Below are 15970 nucleotides of genomic sequence, written 5' to 3' on the forward strand. Positions count from 1 at the left end.
TTTTAGGAAAAAATGTCTTGCAAAAATCTGCTATGACGGACTGCTATACCCTCACTGCCTGAATCTGAGCTCTCTCACCAGGACTGTGGCTTCCTCTTCAGCAGCCCCTGCCGTCTCCACTGTGAGTGTGGACTCAGGTGGTAGGTCAGCTGCCGGCACACCTTCTCCATGGCACCCAGAGCATCTCCCTCCTGACAAAAACACAGACACAGAGATCACGTCAATCAAGCCGTAACACACAGCAGGTTAATGGAGACTGGCAGTAGACCAGGGTATCCCAGCCCTCCAGGTAAAATACTAATTTCTCTGACATTTACGATGACAAAGCTATACAGACTGACTGACTGACATGTCAAACTCACTCTAGCGCTATCATTAGGTCATCTGAGGATCTGGCTGGGAGTGTGTGTGTGTTTGATTTATGTGTGTTTGTGGTAAAATGCATTTACGCAAAACGTAGCAGCAACGTATTGATGTATTGTATGGCCATCTCTGGAAAGCTTTATTATTTTCTACTCACATTTATCACTGCCGAAAGCAATCCAATTTGCAGAGAGACATGAATGCTCACACACACACACACACACACACACACACACACACACACACACACACACACACACACACACACACACACACACACACACACACACACACACACACACACACACACACACACACACACACACGCACGCACTGCCAAAAGTAACTGCCACACTCCTCTAGATGGAAACCATTTCTGCTGATGTTTCACGCATAAGTTATAACTGAGAAAGAAAAAGCACCACACACTCTTACAGGGCTGACAATAATTCAGTCTACAGATAAAATGCTGTTATGCTATATTAATAGGTGGCTGAAAATGTTAAAATACCATATTATTTGGGCTAAATGCATGAAAACTATAACAAAAAAATGCAATAAGTCAGCTTGATTGAAAATAGCTTTCACAAATGTATAATGTAGTGTACGTTATGAATATTCTTTCCAATTTACTATATTTTATGTGAAGCTGCTTTGACACAATCTACAGCACTATACAAATAAAGGTGAATTGAATTGAATTTTGAGATCTGAGTACATTAAGTAGAGTAAATTAAGTATTAATAATACATTTTAAACATAAAGGTTTATTCTTATCCAACATGCTGTGTAGTTGTGAACAAATATATATGTTATGAAATATGCACTATATGACATAAGTCTTGTAGTGGATGCCAGTTGTAAGAGCAACAAATAATAACTTGACTTCTAGTTGATCATTTGGAAAAAGTGTCAGAAGGCAGATTTTTCGGATGAATCATGTTGAACTGCATCCCAATCATCACAAATACCTCAGAAGACCTATTGGAACCCACATGGACCCAAGGGTCTCACAGAAATCAGTCAAGTTTGGTGAAGGAGAAATCATGGTTTGGGGTTACATTCAGTATGGGGGTGTGTAAGAGATCTGCAGAATGGATGGCAACATCAACAGCCTGAGGTATCAAGACATTTGTGCTGCCTACTACATTACAAACCACAGGAGAGGGCAAATTCTTCAGCAGGATAGCGCTCCTTCTCATCCTTTAGCCTCCACATCAAAATTCCTGAAAGCAAAGAAGGTCAAGGTGCTCCAGGATTGGCCCGCCCAGTCACCAGACAGGAATTTTATTGAGCATGTCTGGGATAAGATGAAGGAGGAGGAATTGAAGATGAAACCAAAGAATCTTGGTGAGCGCTTTTTCTTTGCCATTCCAGATGACTTTATAAATAAGTTATTTGAGTCATTGCAGAGATGTATGGATGCAGTCATCCAAGCTCATGGAAGTCAATCACAATATTAATTCATTTCCTGCACCATGACTTTATATTCTATACTGTACATTATTTCTGTTAAGTGACAAGACTTTTGTCTAAGCAAAGTCAGACCTTACTGTTCAATTAAATAATTAAAAATGATGATTATATTTTATTTTGGTAAAATAAGCGTAATCTAGAGGCCTTTGCCTTTCATATAAGCCACTTCTGATAGCAAACGATCAACTAGAAGTCAAGTTATTATTTGTTGTTCCTAAAACTTGGAAAGGCGTCAAGATATTTGTCAGGTAGTGTTTGGTTGGTTTAACTGAAAAAATGAAAATAGGCTTTACAAATGTATACTGTTAAATTATATTTGATTAGATTTTGATTAATTATAATAAAGGAATGAATTATATAGAATTAAAAACTCACCAGCTTTAGATGATGTCATCTAAATGTAAAAAAATATGTGAAATGAGAATGTCCAATTAATTATCAAATAACAGCGTGATACCAATTAAAGAAAGAAAAAAAAGATTAAATCTGAATTCTTAAATCCAATTAAATCTGAACTAGCATGCTGTGATCAGTATTGTTAACAAAAAAATAAATATATTACACATTTGTTTACTGACATAGAGCATAAATGAATCCACTAATAGTATATAATAATAATAAATCACAAAGTAACACTTGCTGTGATGTCAGAACAAGTTTAATTTCAATATTAAGAGCTGTGAAGATGAGATCTTGCTCATAAATGTTTCATTTTTAATATCCATTCTAACAGTAATTTCATCTTATCGCATTAATCATAACCTAAATGCACTGAGGTTTATTACTGTAATAACATTCATTTACTTCGGGTAATAAATCAAGTTCAGTGAGGCCACCACTCCAGCATGACGGGATTACCAATTATCTGCAGGTTCAAGTATTAACACTTGTCTGTTCAGTGGCTCCAACTAAGAACCTACAGAACCTAAAAATGTCTTTACATTTTGAGTAGTCACTACAATTCTTGAATCAAATTCTTAATCTAAGGTAATGGTTAAAAAGGAGTACAACCTAATAAAAATTATAATAACAATTTTTTATTTGAACAAACAGGAAAATCAACGAGGTTAAACTAAATATTAAATCGTTACATTTTTAGGTTGGAATTATTATTATTCTTTTTGCAACATTGTTTTTTATTGCAAAATTAAAGATTTAAATAATAAACTAAACCAGAGATGACCAAACTAGAGCTTGTGGGCCAAAGTTGGCCCATGGTAACCTTTGAATTGGCCCACCATCCCATTTAAAAATGGCTTAGAAATTGCCATTTAAAATTTAATGTAACCTTTTTTTTTTGCCTTTATTAGATAGGACAGTAATGAGACAGGAAGCGAAGTTGGAGACAGAGAGTGGGGTAAGGTTGGGAAATGTCCTCGAGCCAGGATTCAAACTCGAGATGCCCTGACGTGCTGCTGCACCATATGTTGGCGTGCTAACCACTAGGCTATTGCGCCGACTATGTAACCTTTTATTTGTTTGTTTTATTGTTAAACTACAAAAAAGCTTTCTGAAATTAAATGTTTCAATTTAAATGGTGTAAATGAATTAGATTTAGTTTAAAATGTACACATAAAAAATATATTTATTATCTGTTTTTTGTCCTGTCTCTGTAATCCTGTTGCACTGTAAAAGCTCTGTCACGAAAACAAATTCCTCGTATGTGTGAACATACCTGGCAATAAAGCTCTTTCTGATTCTGATTATGATTCTGATTCTGATATGATGCATAGACAACAACTTAGAGTTATAATCAAAAAAGTTATACTGCATTAGTTAATGCGATTCAAAGTAATCTTCTCTATTTATTTTTTAATATTATGAAATAAATTAGGAAACTACCCATGGCAACTTTAATGTAAAATAGTTTAGTATATTTATATTCGGCCTATGGCTATCGATGATATTTGGTTTTTGGCCCTATCCCTGATCTAAACAAATAATTTAAGAATAATAATAAAAATTAGTACACCCCATTGAAAATGTTTGCCGGCAATATAAAATAACATTTCAATAAACAGGAAGAATCAAAGAGACCATGAAGAATAAAACATTTTGTTACAATTTTTTGTAGATTGTATTTTGATCACACTCTTATTTTAATCTGGTTTACTCACTGTACATTAAACTAGTCAGTACTAAATCCAAAATTAGAACTAATCTAACAAAATAAGTTTAGATCATGTTGGAAAATAAGTACACACCCATTGAAAAAGTTAGAAAATATAAAACAACATTTCAATAAAGAGTAAAAATCAAGGAAGTCATACAAAATAACCCATTCATTAGATTGTTTTGTAGGTTTTGGTTGTTTTGAACAACCCAATTTAATTTAACGTGTATTGACAGCCACACTCTTTAATGTACCAATATACAGTATATAAAGTTGAAGTCAAAATTATTCGCTCTCCTGTGATTTTTTTTTCTTTTTTAAAATATTTCCCAAATAATGTTTAACAGAGCAAGGACTGTATCACAGTCTTTGCTATATATTTTTTTTCTTCAGGAGAAAGTCTGTTTTAAAAGCAGAAATCACCATACAATGATGTGACTAATAACCATAACTTTCCTAATTAACCGAGTCAAGCCTTTAAATTGCACTTTAAGCTGAATACTAGTGTCTTGAAAAATATCTACACTCTAAAATCCAACAGTCAACTTTATCAAAAGAAATGAGTGTAGTAACTCAAAATTTACCGAAAGTTAATTTTACTCATTTGAAAAGAGTTTCGAACTCCGTGTTAAAGGTAATGAGTTAATTAAATACCTCATTACTTCAACTTAAATGGAGTAAGTTCACAGTACTCATATAGATCAGTTTTTCCCCATGTTTTGTAGAAATCGGTTTCCTCAAACAATTTGAGTTGCCTTAACATATTGGGTTTTACAGTACTCAGTTGGTTTGAGTTCTCTTCATTTAGTGGCTTTTATTGTCCTCAAATTGCTTCATTTACTCATACGGATTAAGTTCACAGTACTTATTAGGATTAGTTTATGAACTTAAATGATTTATTGCAGTCGGTTTCCTCAAATAGTTTGAGTTAACTTCACTTTTTGGATTTCCCAGTGTAGTAAAATATTATGTACTGTCATCATGGCAAAGATAAAAGAAATCAGATATCAGAAAGTAGTTATTAAAATTATTTAGTTTAGAAATGTGTTAATAATTCAGGAGAGATAATTCTGACTTCAACTGTATATACTGTGAAATGGATAAAAATGTAAAATATTTACATCATTAATGCCGGCCATTATATTCATTATATTTAATCAAGGACACATTGTCTCTGTTCAGGTGTCTGTATCTGTACCGAAAACATCAATATGTAAATCAATCCTGCCATTGCTTCAGCAGGCCGTGACCTCTGTAGCGGATCAGGGACAGAACTGCGTGTGTTGATATTGAGATATGTGCTTGAGATTAACAGTGCCACATGGTTGGTCACCCCTGCAGACAGACAGTGGGTCCCCTGGCAGTGTAATCATACACCCAGCGGGCTCTGACAGGCCTGCTTTCCTTTTCGTCACATCACTGAGCTCATCTCGACTTTGTCTCCCCTCCACTGCTACTTACAATAACATCACTTAGAGCAAATGTCACCTTATGCAATTGGGAAAACTTTCAGTCATTCTGTTGTGTCTACATGGTTGGTTAAAGGATTTTGCATATGCATGTTTCTGAGGCTGATCTTTTTTTTAATCAATAATGTACAAGTCGTGGACTGGCCATATGGTCAGGGTGTTTCCCTTGTCTGTGGACAGAGATACTGGGACTGATTCCAACCCTGGTGAATCAATAGCTGGGTTTCCATCCTAACATGAAGCAATCTTTTCAAAATTTGCAAAAAAAGGAATAAATCCCAAATGTGTATTTGGTGCATTTGCATCAAGCTGTTAGATGTCACGGATTGGTCAGGCTCTCACGATCCCCACTCACGAAGATCACCATCACCTGACTTCTAATGAGCACACAGCTGCATCACATTCACGAGCACCAGATAAAAGCACAGCACTCCAGTCGCTCATTGTCCGGGCTCGTCTCGACGAAAGCGGACAACTGAGCGACCACTCAGCGTAGTCATCCTCAGCTAAAACAAACGCTTTACTTACCTGTTCTCTTTGTATTCCTCCTAGTCTTCCTGGTCCACCCGAATCGTCCTGTCTTCCAGTCCTTCCAAGTCTGTGTCATCCTCTGTCAGCTGTATCTGGTGTGTGCTGTCCATCCTCGTGTATTCCTGTTACCCAGCCACGGAGGAAAGACCCCAACATCATTCCTGATCCTCCTGGCTATCCTTCATGTGCTCCTTGTTGTCATTTAATAAACACCCTAACGTTTCCTTACCTCTGTCTCCTGTCCGCTTCATAACAGAAGCCCGGACCCATAACGACGACAACATGAGCACCCCCGATCACTTTCAAGAGCTGGTGGACCAGTTGAAGCGGATTCTACAGCCACCAGCTCCACTTTCCAACGCACCACCAGCACCGAGCACTTCCGCCTCCACAGTTTCTTCTTCGGCCCTTCCTTCCAGTCCCATGGCCCGACCAGCGCCCTACTCAGGCGGAGCGGGGGAGTGCAATGGTTTTCTGTTACAATGTTCCCTCATATTCGAAATGCAACCTTCTCTATATCCCACAGATAAGTCAAAGATCGCCTACATCGTATCACTACTCTCTGGGCCTGCACTTAAATGGGCTGAGACGATCTGGAACCAAGCCGGGCCGGTCATGAATTCCATCACTACCTTCACGGAGTATTTCAAAGAGGTGTTTGGACGTTCTGATGGGGAAGTAGCCGCTGGAGAGCAGCTGTATCATCTAAAGCAAGGTACTCTATCTACACAGGAATATGCTCTCCGGTTTCGCACTCTAGCAGCTGCAAGTGGATGGAATGAGAGATCGTTGTTGACCACGTACCGGCTCGGCTTGGAACCCACTCTCCGAATCCAGCTGGCCACATTAGATGATACTATGGGTCTGGAGAGATTCATCCAACATTCTCTCCGATGTTCCGATCGTCTCCGTTCCTATCAACAGGACACCATCACCCCCTCGTCTGCACTCCTCCAATCGCCTGAGTCAACAGCCTCTCCAGAACCAGAACCCATGATAATAGAGTCCGGAAGACTGACATCAGCGGAACGACAGAGGAGGCTGACCCGGGGTCTGTGTCTATACTGCGGTGTCAGTGGACACACCCGTATGGAGTGTCCCCTTCGTCCCATTCGGACTTCAGTGAGTGTATTCAGTACGAATATTGAACAATGTAAACCACTTACTACCACCGTACAAATAACTACTGCCTCTATTTCTCTCCTTGTCACAGCCCTCATCGACTCCGGGTCAGCAGGGAACTTCATCTCCCAATCCCTCTGTCGTCAACTCCACCTACGTACTGAGGCGTCCTCGCATATATACCAGATACAACCGATAACCCAGTGCACTCGATCTTCGACCCGTATCCATCGACAATGCGAAGACATCCTTCTTCAAGTGGGGTTGTTACATCAAGAGAGGATTCAATTTCTGGTTCTGGAGGGTGCAAATATGGACATCATTCTAGGGCGCCCGTGGCTGGTGAAGCACGATCCCATCATCTCTTGGGGCACAGGAGAGATAAAGAAATGGGGATCTGGATGTACACCTACCTGTTTTCCAAATCTCCCTCTTCAAGGTCGGAACCCCATTTCTTTGTTTCCAACATCGGTCGAGAGTCCTCCTGAGAAGCAGTCTATCCACATTCCTAAGGAGTACAGCTCCTTTCATGATGTCTTCTGCCCCAAGAGAGCTTCCCAGCTACCGCCGCATCGGCCATGGGACTGCGCGATCGACCTAGTTCCAGATGCCCAGTTGCCAAGAGGTAGGATCTACCCGCTCTCGCTTCCAGAGAATCAGGCAATGGAAGATTACATAAGGGAGGCTCTGAGTCAGGGGTACATACGTCACTCAAAATCACCAGCCGCCTCAAGCTTCTTCTTTGTGGCCAAGAAGGACGGAGGGCTGCGTCCATGCATCGACTACAGGGTCCTAACTAACGGTACAGTAAAATACCGATATCCCCTTCCTCTGGTACCAGCCGCTTTGGAACAGCTCCGAGAAGCTAAAGTCTTCACTAAATTGGACCTCCGCAGCGCGTATAATCTGATAAGAATACGTGAGGGGGACCAATGGAAGACAGCATTCGTGACCCCTACTGGCCACTATGAATATGAGGTCATGCCTTACGGTCTGGTCAACGCCCCTCCGTATTCCAAAACTTCATTCATGAAGTCCTCCGGGAGTTTCTTCACCACTTTGTAATAGTGTACATAGATGACATCCTCATTTACTCCCGGAGTGAGGCCGAACATCGCCAACACGTTGCGGAGGTCCTACACACATTGAGAGAACATCACCTCTACCTCAAAGCGGAGAAATGCTCATTCCACCAGAAGTCGATTCATTTCTTGGGATACATCATTGACCAAACCGGTATACGTATGGATGGGAAGAAAATTGAGGCTGTTCTATCCTGGTCAGAACCCACTTCCATTAAGGAGCTCCAGAGGTTTCTTGGGTTTGCTAACTTTTATAGACGGTTTATCAAGGACTACAGCAGGATTACATCACCTCTCACTAATCTCCTCAAGGGTAAACCCAAAGGACTGGAGTGGACCAAAGAAGCAGCCGCAGCCTTCCGCCTTCTTAAGAAGGAGTTCACAAGGGCCCCACTCCTGACTCATCCTGACCCAAATCTTCCTTTCGTGGTGGAAGTGGACGCATCCACCACCGGCGTCGGGGCAGTATTATCCCAACATCATGATACACCGCCCCGACTGCATCCCTGTGCCTATTTCTCTCGGAAGTTGAGCCCGGCGGAGCAGAATTACAGCATAGGAGACAGGGAGCTTCTAGCAATCAAGCTAGCCTTGGAGGAGTGGCGTCACTGGTTGGAGGGAGCCAAACATCCGTTCCAGGTGATCACAGATCACAAAAACCTCCAATATATCAAAGAGGCCAAGAGACTATGTCCACGTCAAGCCAGATGGTCACTTTTCTTCTCACGTTTTGATTTCTCCATTTCCTATCGTCCAGGACCCAAGAATCTAAGAGCAGACGCTCTCTCTCGTTTACACGAGCATCACGATCATGAAGAACTCCCAACGAAGATTCTTCCCGAACACATCTCCATTTGTCCGATCACCTGGAACGCTCCTCCAGTCGTTGCCACTCCGGAAGCCCCTGCTCCGCCGGGATGCCCTCCTCATCGGCAGTTCATACCACCTGAACACCGGGTAGATCTGATCCACTCCTTACATACCTCGCTAGGCACTGGACATCCAGGGATCAACAATACTCTCTCGCTAGTATCCCAACGATTCTGGTGGCCAAACATGGCAAGGGATGTGAGGCAATATGTTCAGGGCTGTAGGACTGTGCCCAATCCAAGAGCCCACGTCATCTACCCGCTGGAAAGCTCCATCCCTTGCCGATTCCGAACCGTCCCTGGTCACACCTAGGAGTGGACTTTATCACTGACCTCCCCTCGTCAGAAGGTAATACCTGTATTCTAGTCATCGTAGATAGATTCTCAAAGTTTGTCAAACTAATCCCTCTGAAAGGTCTTCCCACAGCCTTTGAAACAGCCGACAATATCTTTAATCAAGTCTTCAGGTCATTTGGTATTCCAGAAGATATTGTGTCGGACAGAGGTCCACAGTTCATCTCACGTCTATGGAAAGCCTTCTTCAAGCTCCTAGGTGTGGCCGTCAGCCTCTCTTCTGGATATCATCCCCAAACCAACGGGCAGACAGAGAGGAAGATTCAGGAGGTGGGACGGTTCCTGAGGACCTTCTGCAGTGGTCACCAGAGCTCCTGGAGCCAGTATTTGGGCTGGGCAGAATATGCCCAAAATTCACTGCGGCAAACCCTCCACCGGACTCACGCCATTCCAGTGCGTCCTGGGCTTCCAACCACCGCTCTTTCCCTGGGATGGCGAACCATCTGATGTCCCCGCAGTGGATCACTGGTTCCGGGAGAGCGAGAGAGTCTGGGACGAGGCTCATCAACATCTGCAGAGGGCAGTCCGTCGAAGCAAGGTAACCGCCGATAGAAGAAGGTCTGAAGAACCCAGATACACACCCGGACAAAAGGTGTGGCTATCCACCCGGGACATACGCATGCGACTGCCCTCTCGCAAGTTAAGTCCCCGATTTGTTGGTCCCTTCACCATCGTGGAACAGGTTAACCCCGTCACCTACAAACTACAATTACCCTCTCACTACCGTATTCACCCTACATTCCACGTATCACTCCTGAAACCCTATCACGATCCTGTTCTTCCCTCCACAGAGCCTGACCACGAAGAGGAACCCCCTCCTCCACTGCTCCTAGAAGAAGGAGCCGTCTACGCAGTGAAGGAGATCTTGCGTTCCCGACGTCGTGGTGGCCAGTTGGAGTACCTGGTGGACTGGGAAGGGTACGGCCCCGAAGAAAGGACATGGGTTCCCAGAGCTGATATTCTCGATCCTAGTCTCATGGTGGAGTTTCATGAGAGCCACCCTGAGTTCCCAGCGCCTAGAGGCAGAGGGAGACCACCACGGCGTCGGAGGTGTCGGCCCTCAGGAGCGGGGCCCTGGGGAGGGGGGTACTGTCACGGATTGGTCAGGCTCTCACGATCCCCACTCACGAAGATCACCATCACCTGACTTCTAATGAGCACACAGCTGCATCACATTCACGAGCACCAGATAAAAGCACAGCACTCCAGTCGCTCATTGTCCGGGCTCGTCTCGACGAAAGCGGACAACTGAGCGACCACTCAGCGTAGTCATCCTCAGCTAAAACAAACGCTTTACTTACCTGTTCTCTTTGTATTCCTCCTAGTCTTCCTGGTCCACCCGAATCGTCCTGTCTTCCAGTCCTTCCAAGTCTGTGTCATCCTCTGTCAGCTGTATCTGGTGTGTGCTGTCCATCCTCGTGTATTCCTGTTACCCAGCCACGGAGGAAAAGACCCCAACATCATTCCTGATCCTCCTGGCTATCCTTCATGTGCTCCTTGTTGTCATTTAATAAACACCCTAACGTTTCCTTACCTCTGTCTCCTGTCCGCTTCATAACATTAGAGTGGCTGACTGTAGAACTGGTAACTAGTAACCAACAGTAAACAAAGCAAGCATAATGGAGCCATGTGGGTGTAATGTTTTGAGTTTAAGTACTTCAGAGTTTATTAGGCAAATGCATTTTCATCTCCTGTTGTTCGCGTTAACCCTTTTTTGCAAAAGTCTGAAACCAGTCAAAACGAGTGTAAAAAGTTTTTGTATGGCAAATTAAAGGTTAAAGTTGCTCCATATTTGTAGGACAGAAAGATACATTTAAGTAAATTAATTTGTAAAAGAAAGATATTATACTGCATTTATTTAATCAAAATATAGTAAAATAGCATAGCAATATAGTTAAATATTTTTATTATTAATATATTAATATTATATTATAGTAAAAAGATAAATAGATAAATATTACAGTTTTTCTCAGTGGCTTTGGACTATTTACATTTGTACAACAGTTAATGCATTTCTCAAAATAATTAATACAATCTGCAAAACCTAGTTGATAACCTGCAAAAGTGTGTCACTTGCTCAAAATGGATAGCTCATTCCTCAAAAGCAATTGTTCATGTCAATGAAAGTGTCAGTATCATCAAGATGAAAAGTCCTGACACCATTGTTTACGATCAATGGGCTTTGTCATGTTTTCATTATGACAGTTTACTCTAAATTTTTTCCAATGCAAAAAAGTCAAATTTTGGTGACACGTCCTGAAAATGCTCAAGACAGCACTATATACTATTTGCACAGCCATTTGAAAACTACAGTAAAGTTAGACATCAATGCATTTAGTGAGGTGTCTGAGTATAAGACACTGAATATGTATGTTTCACATGTTTTACTGCATTTGCTCTTTGCAATTCTAATTTAATCACAGCATTGTGCAAAAGAATAAATAAACCCTTGTTTACAACAAACATAAACTTCCTTTGGGTAGAGCTGTGCACAACTGTAAACAATATTGCAGTACATATTGGAACTAAACCTACAACATACATAGGTCTGTAAATCATTCATGAAATTGTTCAATTTAGAAGACATTTTCAAGAAAAAAAAGATTGAAATTTTTTTAATAAAATTTGCTTGACAGATTATTGACAACTTGTTCAACATTTTTGTATGTAATGACTCTTAGTTTTATATGAAATGACTATTCAGCATTCACAAGTTTAGTTAATTTTGACTAACATGACATAAGCAATTGATAATGTTATAAAACAGAAGAGAGTTGCATGAAAGCAATTGATGCATGTCCAATAGCATTTGCAATTTGTTGGACGGAATGAGAAACTGTTCCTATGATGTGCACAAATGACTAATTATTTTGAGAAATGCATTAACTGTTGTGCAAATATAATTAGTGTTGTGAGAAATGCACCAAAGCCACTGAGAAAAACTGTAAATGTCTTTACTGTCACATAAATGTTTTAGTCTCAAGCAAAACTATTCATTTTTATTATGTTGCAGCCTTAAAATAACAATAATCGTAAAAAGTGTAGACTGATTTCTTGAAAAAAGTTCTTAATATATTTAAAGCTGTTAAATAATTATTTTTTTAGGGGGGTTTCACCTTTAGTATGATAGAACAGTAGAGATTTCAGACAGGAAAGCATTGGGATTAGAGAGAGGGGAAGGTTCAGCAAAGGACCCTGAGCCAGGAATCAAACTCAGGTCACCACGAGCACGTCAGTGCTATATGTCTGCACATAGTACCACTAGGCTATTAGCGTCAACATTTAAAGTTGTTCAGCATGCCCTAATGCTGCAACATAGCAAAATAGTAACAGACAGACATATAGAAAGATAGACAGAGATATAAAACGACAGAGATTTCAGACAGGAAAGCATTGGGAGTAGAGAGAGGGGAAGGTTCAGCAAAGGACCTCGAGCCAGGAATCAAACTCAGGTCACCATGAGCATGCCTGTGCTTATATGTCAGCACATAGTACCACTAGGCTATTGGCGCCAACATTTAAAGCTGTAACATGCCATAATGCTGCAACATAGCAAAATACTAACAGACAGACATATAGAAAGACAGATAGACAGACCGACCGACCGACCGACAGACAGACAGACAGACAGACAGACAGACAGACAGACAGACAGACAGACAGACAGACAGACAGACAGACAGACAGACAGACAGACAGACAGACAGACAGACAGATAGATAGATAGATAGATAGATAGATAGATAGATAGATAGATAGATAGATAGATAGATAGATAGATAGATAGATAGATAGACAGATAGAACGATAGATAGATAGATAGATAGATAGATAGATAGATAGATAGATAGATAGATAGATAGATAGATAGATAGATAGACAGACAGACAGACAGACAGACAGACAGACAGACAGACAGACAGACAGACAGACAGGTAGGTAGGTAGGTAGGTAGGTAGATGGACAGACAGACAGACAGACAGACAGACAGACAGACAGACAGACAGACAGACAGACAGACAGACAGACAGACAGACAGATAGATAGATAGATAGATAGATAGATAGATAGATAGATAGATAGATAGATAGATAGATAGATAGATAGATAGATAGATAGATAGATCAAGGAATCAGTTTCCTTACATGGCATGAAAATAACATCCCAAAGAACAAACAAACCTTAATTATCTTTAAAAATCTTATTATGACACTGAGGTGAAATAAAGAATCCTGACAGATGTCATGAGTCTACTGCATTCACATGTCGCTCGAGAAGAGATGACGAGCTGAGTGAAAAGAAAAGAGTGCGCAGCATCCTCAGTGTTGTTTTGGTGGAGGTCAGGTGTTTGTGCGACTCTCTATAGGCGCTGAGCAGGGTGTTAGCGTTGTGATATAGTGCCTGACTGGCTTCATTAAGTGCAGCAGCGGCAGTAGCAGTAGTCTTAGAAGGAGGCTGACTGGTCTTTAGTCTGTGTGACTCATCCACCAGTAAACCTCCCTCTGCTTCTTCCCTCTCCGCTCTCTTCATCTCTGCTTCTGCCTCACACATGCTTCATTCTAATGCTCACTGCACTGGAATGGTATGGTTTCATTTTGCACGTCTATCTGCTGTGCTCTCCAGCCAGCGCTATAAAGCAACTTCCATTAAATATTAACACAACACAACGTGCACAGAAATAAAGCATGCTGAAATGGTGAGTGAGGTGTTTTTAGGTGTGCATGGTATGGACAAAATGTCACGAATTACAAATTACCGTCTTTGGGCAGTGAATGTATTTGGCCAGGTTAATAATGAGGTCATGGGTAATGGGATCCACCAGGTTGCGGAAACTGGCATAGCGGTAGAGAACATCGTCCAGAGAGGTTGACTCCATTCCCAGATCCTGGAAAAAAAGAAAGAAAACAGGGAGGTCTAGAGAATGCAAATTACAGATTCAGATTTGTAGCAGGTCTTATTTATTAATTTTGAATCTTTGATAGATAATTTAAGACGCTTGTAGGTTAGAATAAAAATTCAGTCAGTGAAAATCATAATTCCGTGTAGCTCAGAGTATAAATGGGCTGCATCTAAAATATAATACTTCTCTATTATACAGCAGTTGAAAACAGTATGTGACAAGAGTACTTTGGCCAAATTCATATTAGTCCTAAAACAGTAGGCATTTATGATGGACAATTTACTATCCCATAAGGCCATGGGGTACGATTTGTAAATGTCTGGTAGCTCACATCATATTTAGGCAAGCATTTTAATGGTGCCAGGGTTACATATTAGTCTATGTTATTCTGAATGACGCTGCTGCTTGTCAGGTCTAAAGTGCATGCAAATGAGGAAGGCGTGCCCCGTGAGTCACGCAACAGTCTGCTTTGTGTTCGGATTGGCCTTTTGTCTACCGGGATTTACACAGTCATTAAATTGACATGAAATCGAGGAAACAATTGTGTCTGAGGCTCACGGTATGCCCATTTTTTAAAATATACTGCTCTGCTTTTATTCAGCTATACTTAGGTATACCCAAATTTCCTTTATAGGGCACCTTTAAGAATATTCAGTTGTTGTGTGTTAGTATTAGTGGTTGTTCATCACATCACCAAATGCATGAAGCTAGAATCTGCTTCATGCAGAGGCTCATTCTGAAAACGTAGTCCTATTTAAGTTTCTGGAGATTGCAAATTATGTAGCCAGAAGTATGTATGGCTGCATTTCGTTTTTAAAATGAACACTACGGGGAGGTTTGACAGCAATCCTTTTTCATCGGCTTTCCCGCTGTTACTAGTTTGTACAGTTAGCTCGCCGTGTACATCGGTGGACTTGAGATGAAGATAGGAGATGACCGGTGAAGAACGGTTCCAGAAGGCAGGTAAGACACAAAATCCAAAAAATGAAATAAAGGAGTAAATAACAGGGTGAAAATGTGGTAAAACGGTGGTGGTGGTGGTAAAAATCAGGTGAGGTTTTTTTTCTGGATTACTTTTGAAATTTGTCGGTTGAGTTTAGGCAAATGGGTGGGTGGGTCAATCTGTGCTTTTGAAAACACTATTGGTTGGGTTTAGGGAAAGAAGAGGATGGTCAGTCGATTGATCAGTCATTCAGTCAGTCAAACAGTCAGTCGACAGCGACAGCAGACACGAATGGCATTCATGAGAGAAATTTGAGATCTCAAAAAGCCTACACAGCGGCCTCTGGTGGATTCGCAAAAACAAAAACTGCAAAAAAACGTAGCTCCTGGGACGTATTTGGCAATCTCCAGAAATGAATACAGAGGTACGTTTTTAAAATTGAGCCTGGGTTGGTTAATCTGGCCTACGACATTGAAAATTCTGAGACTATTTATAGGCCTTTTTGTACACAACATAAAATGTCGGCTAATCATGGTACAGTACCAAAGCATTTTTGAACTCAAAGGTGCATGTCACATTTATACACAGACAAAATCCATGAGCACACACACACACACACACACACACACACACACACACACACACACACACACACACACCACACACACACACACACACACACACACACACACACACACACACACACACACACACACTTATTGCTTTGTGAATACAAACAATGCTTGAG

At 41.1% G+C, this 15970-nt stretch overlaps 1 protein-coding gene across 1 annotated transcript in view; it reads right to left on the bottom strand.

Annotated features, from left to right (window-relative positions):
• Positions 1-15970, bottom strand: part of lrrc75a (leucine rich repeat containing 75A) — a 52125-nt gene that overhangs the window by 24629 nt on the left and 11526 nt on the right. The window contains exons 2-3 of the mRNA XM_056473493.1: positions 14136-14264; positions 79-191 (exon numbers count right to left, since the gene is read on the bottom strand). Coding sequence (XP_056329468.1) covers positions 79-191; positions 14136-14264 — 242 coding nt within the window. The remainder of the gene's footprint in view (positions 1-78; positions 192-14135; positions 14265-15970) is intronic.

Source organism: Danio aesculapii, chromosome 15, assembly GCF_903798145.1.
Source record: "Danio aesculapii chromosome 15, fDanAes4.1, whole genome shotgun sequence".
Lineage (NCBI taxonomy): Eukaryota > Metazoa > Chordata > Actinopteri > Cypriniformes > Danionidae > Danio > Danio aesculapii.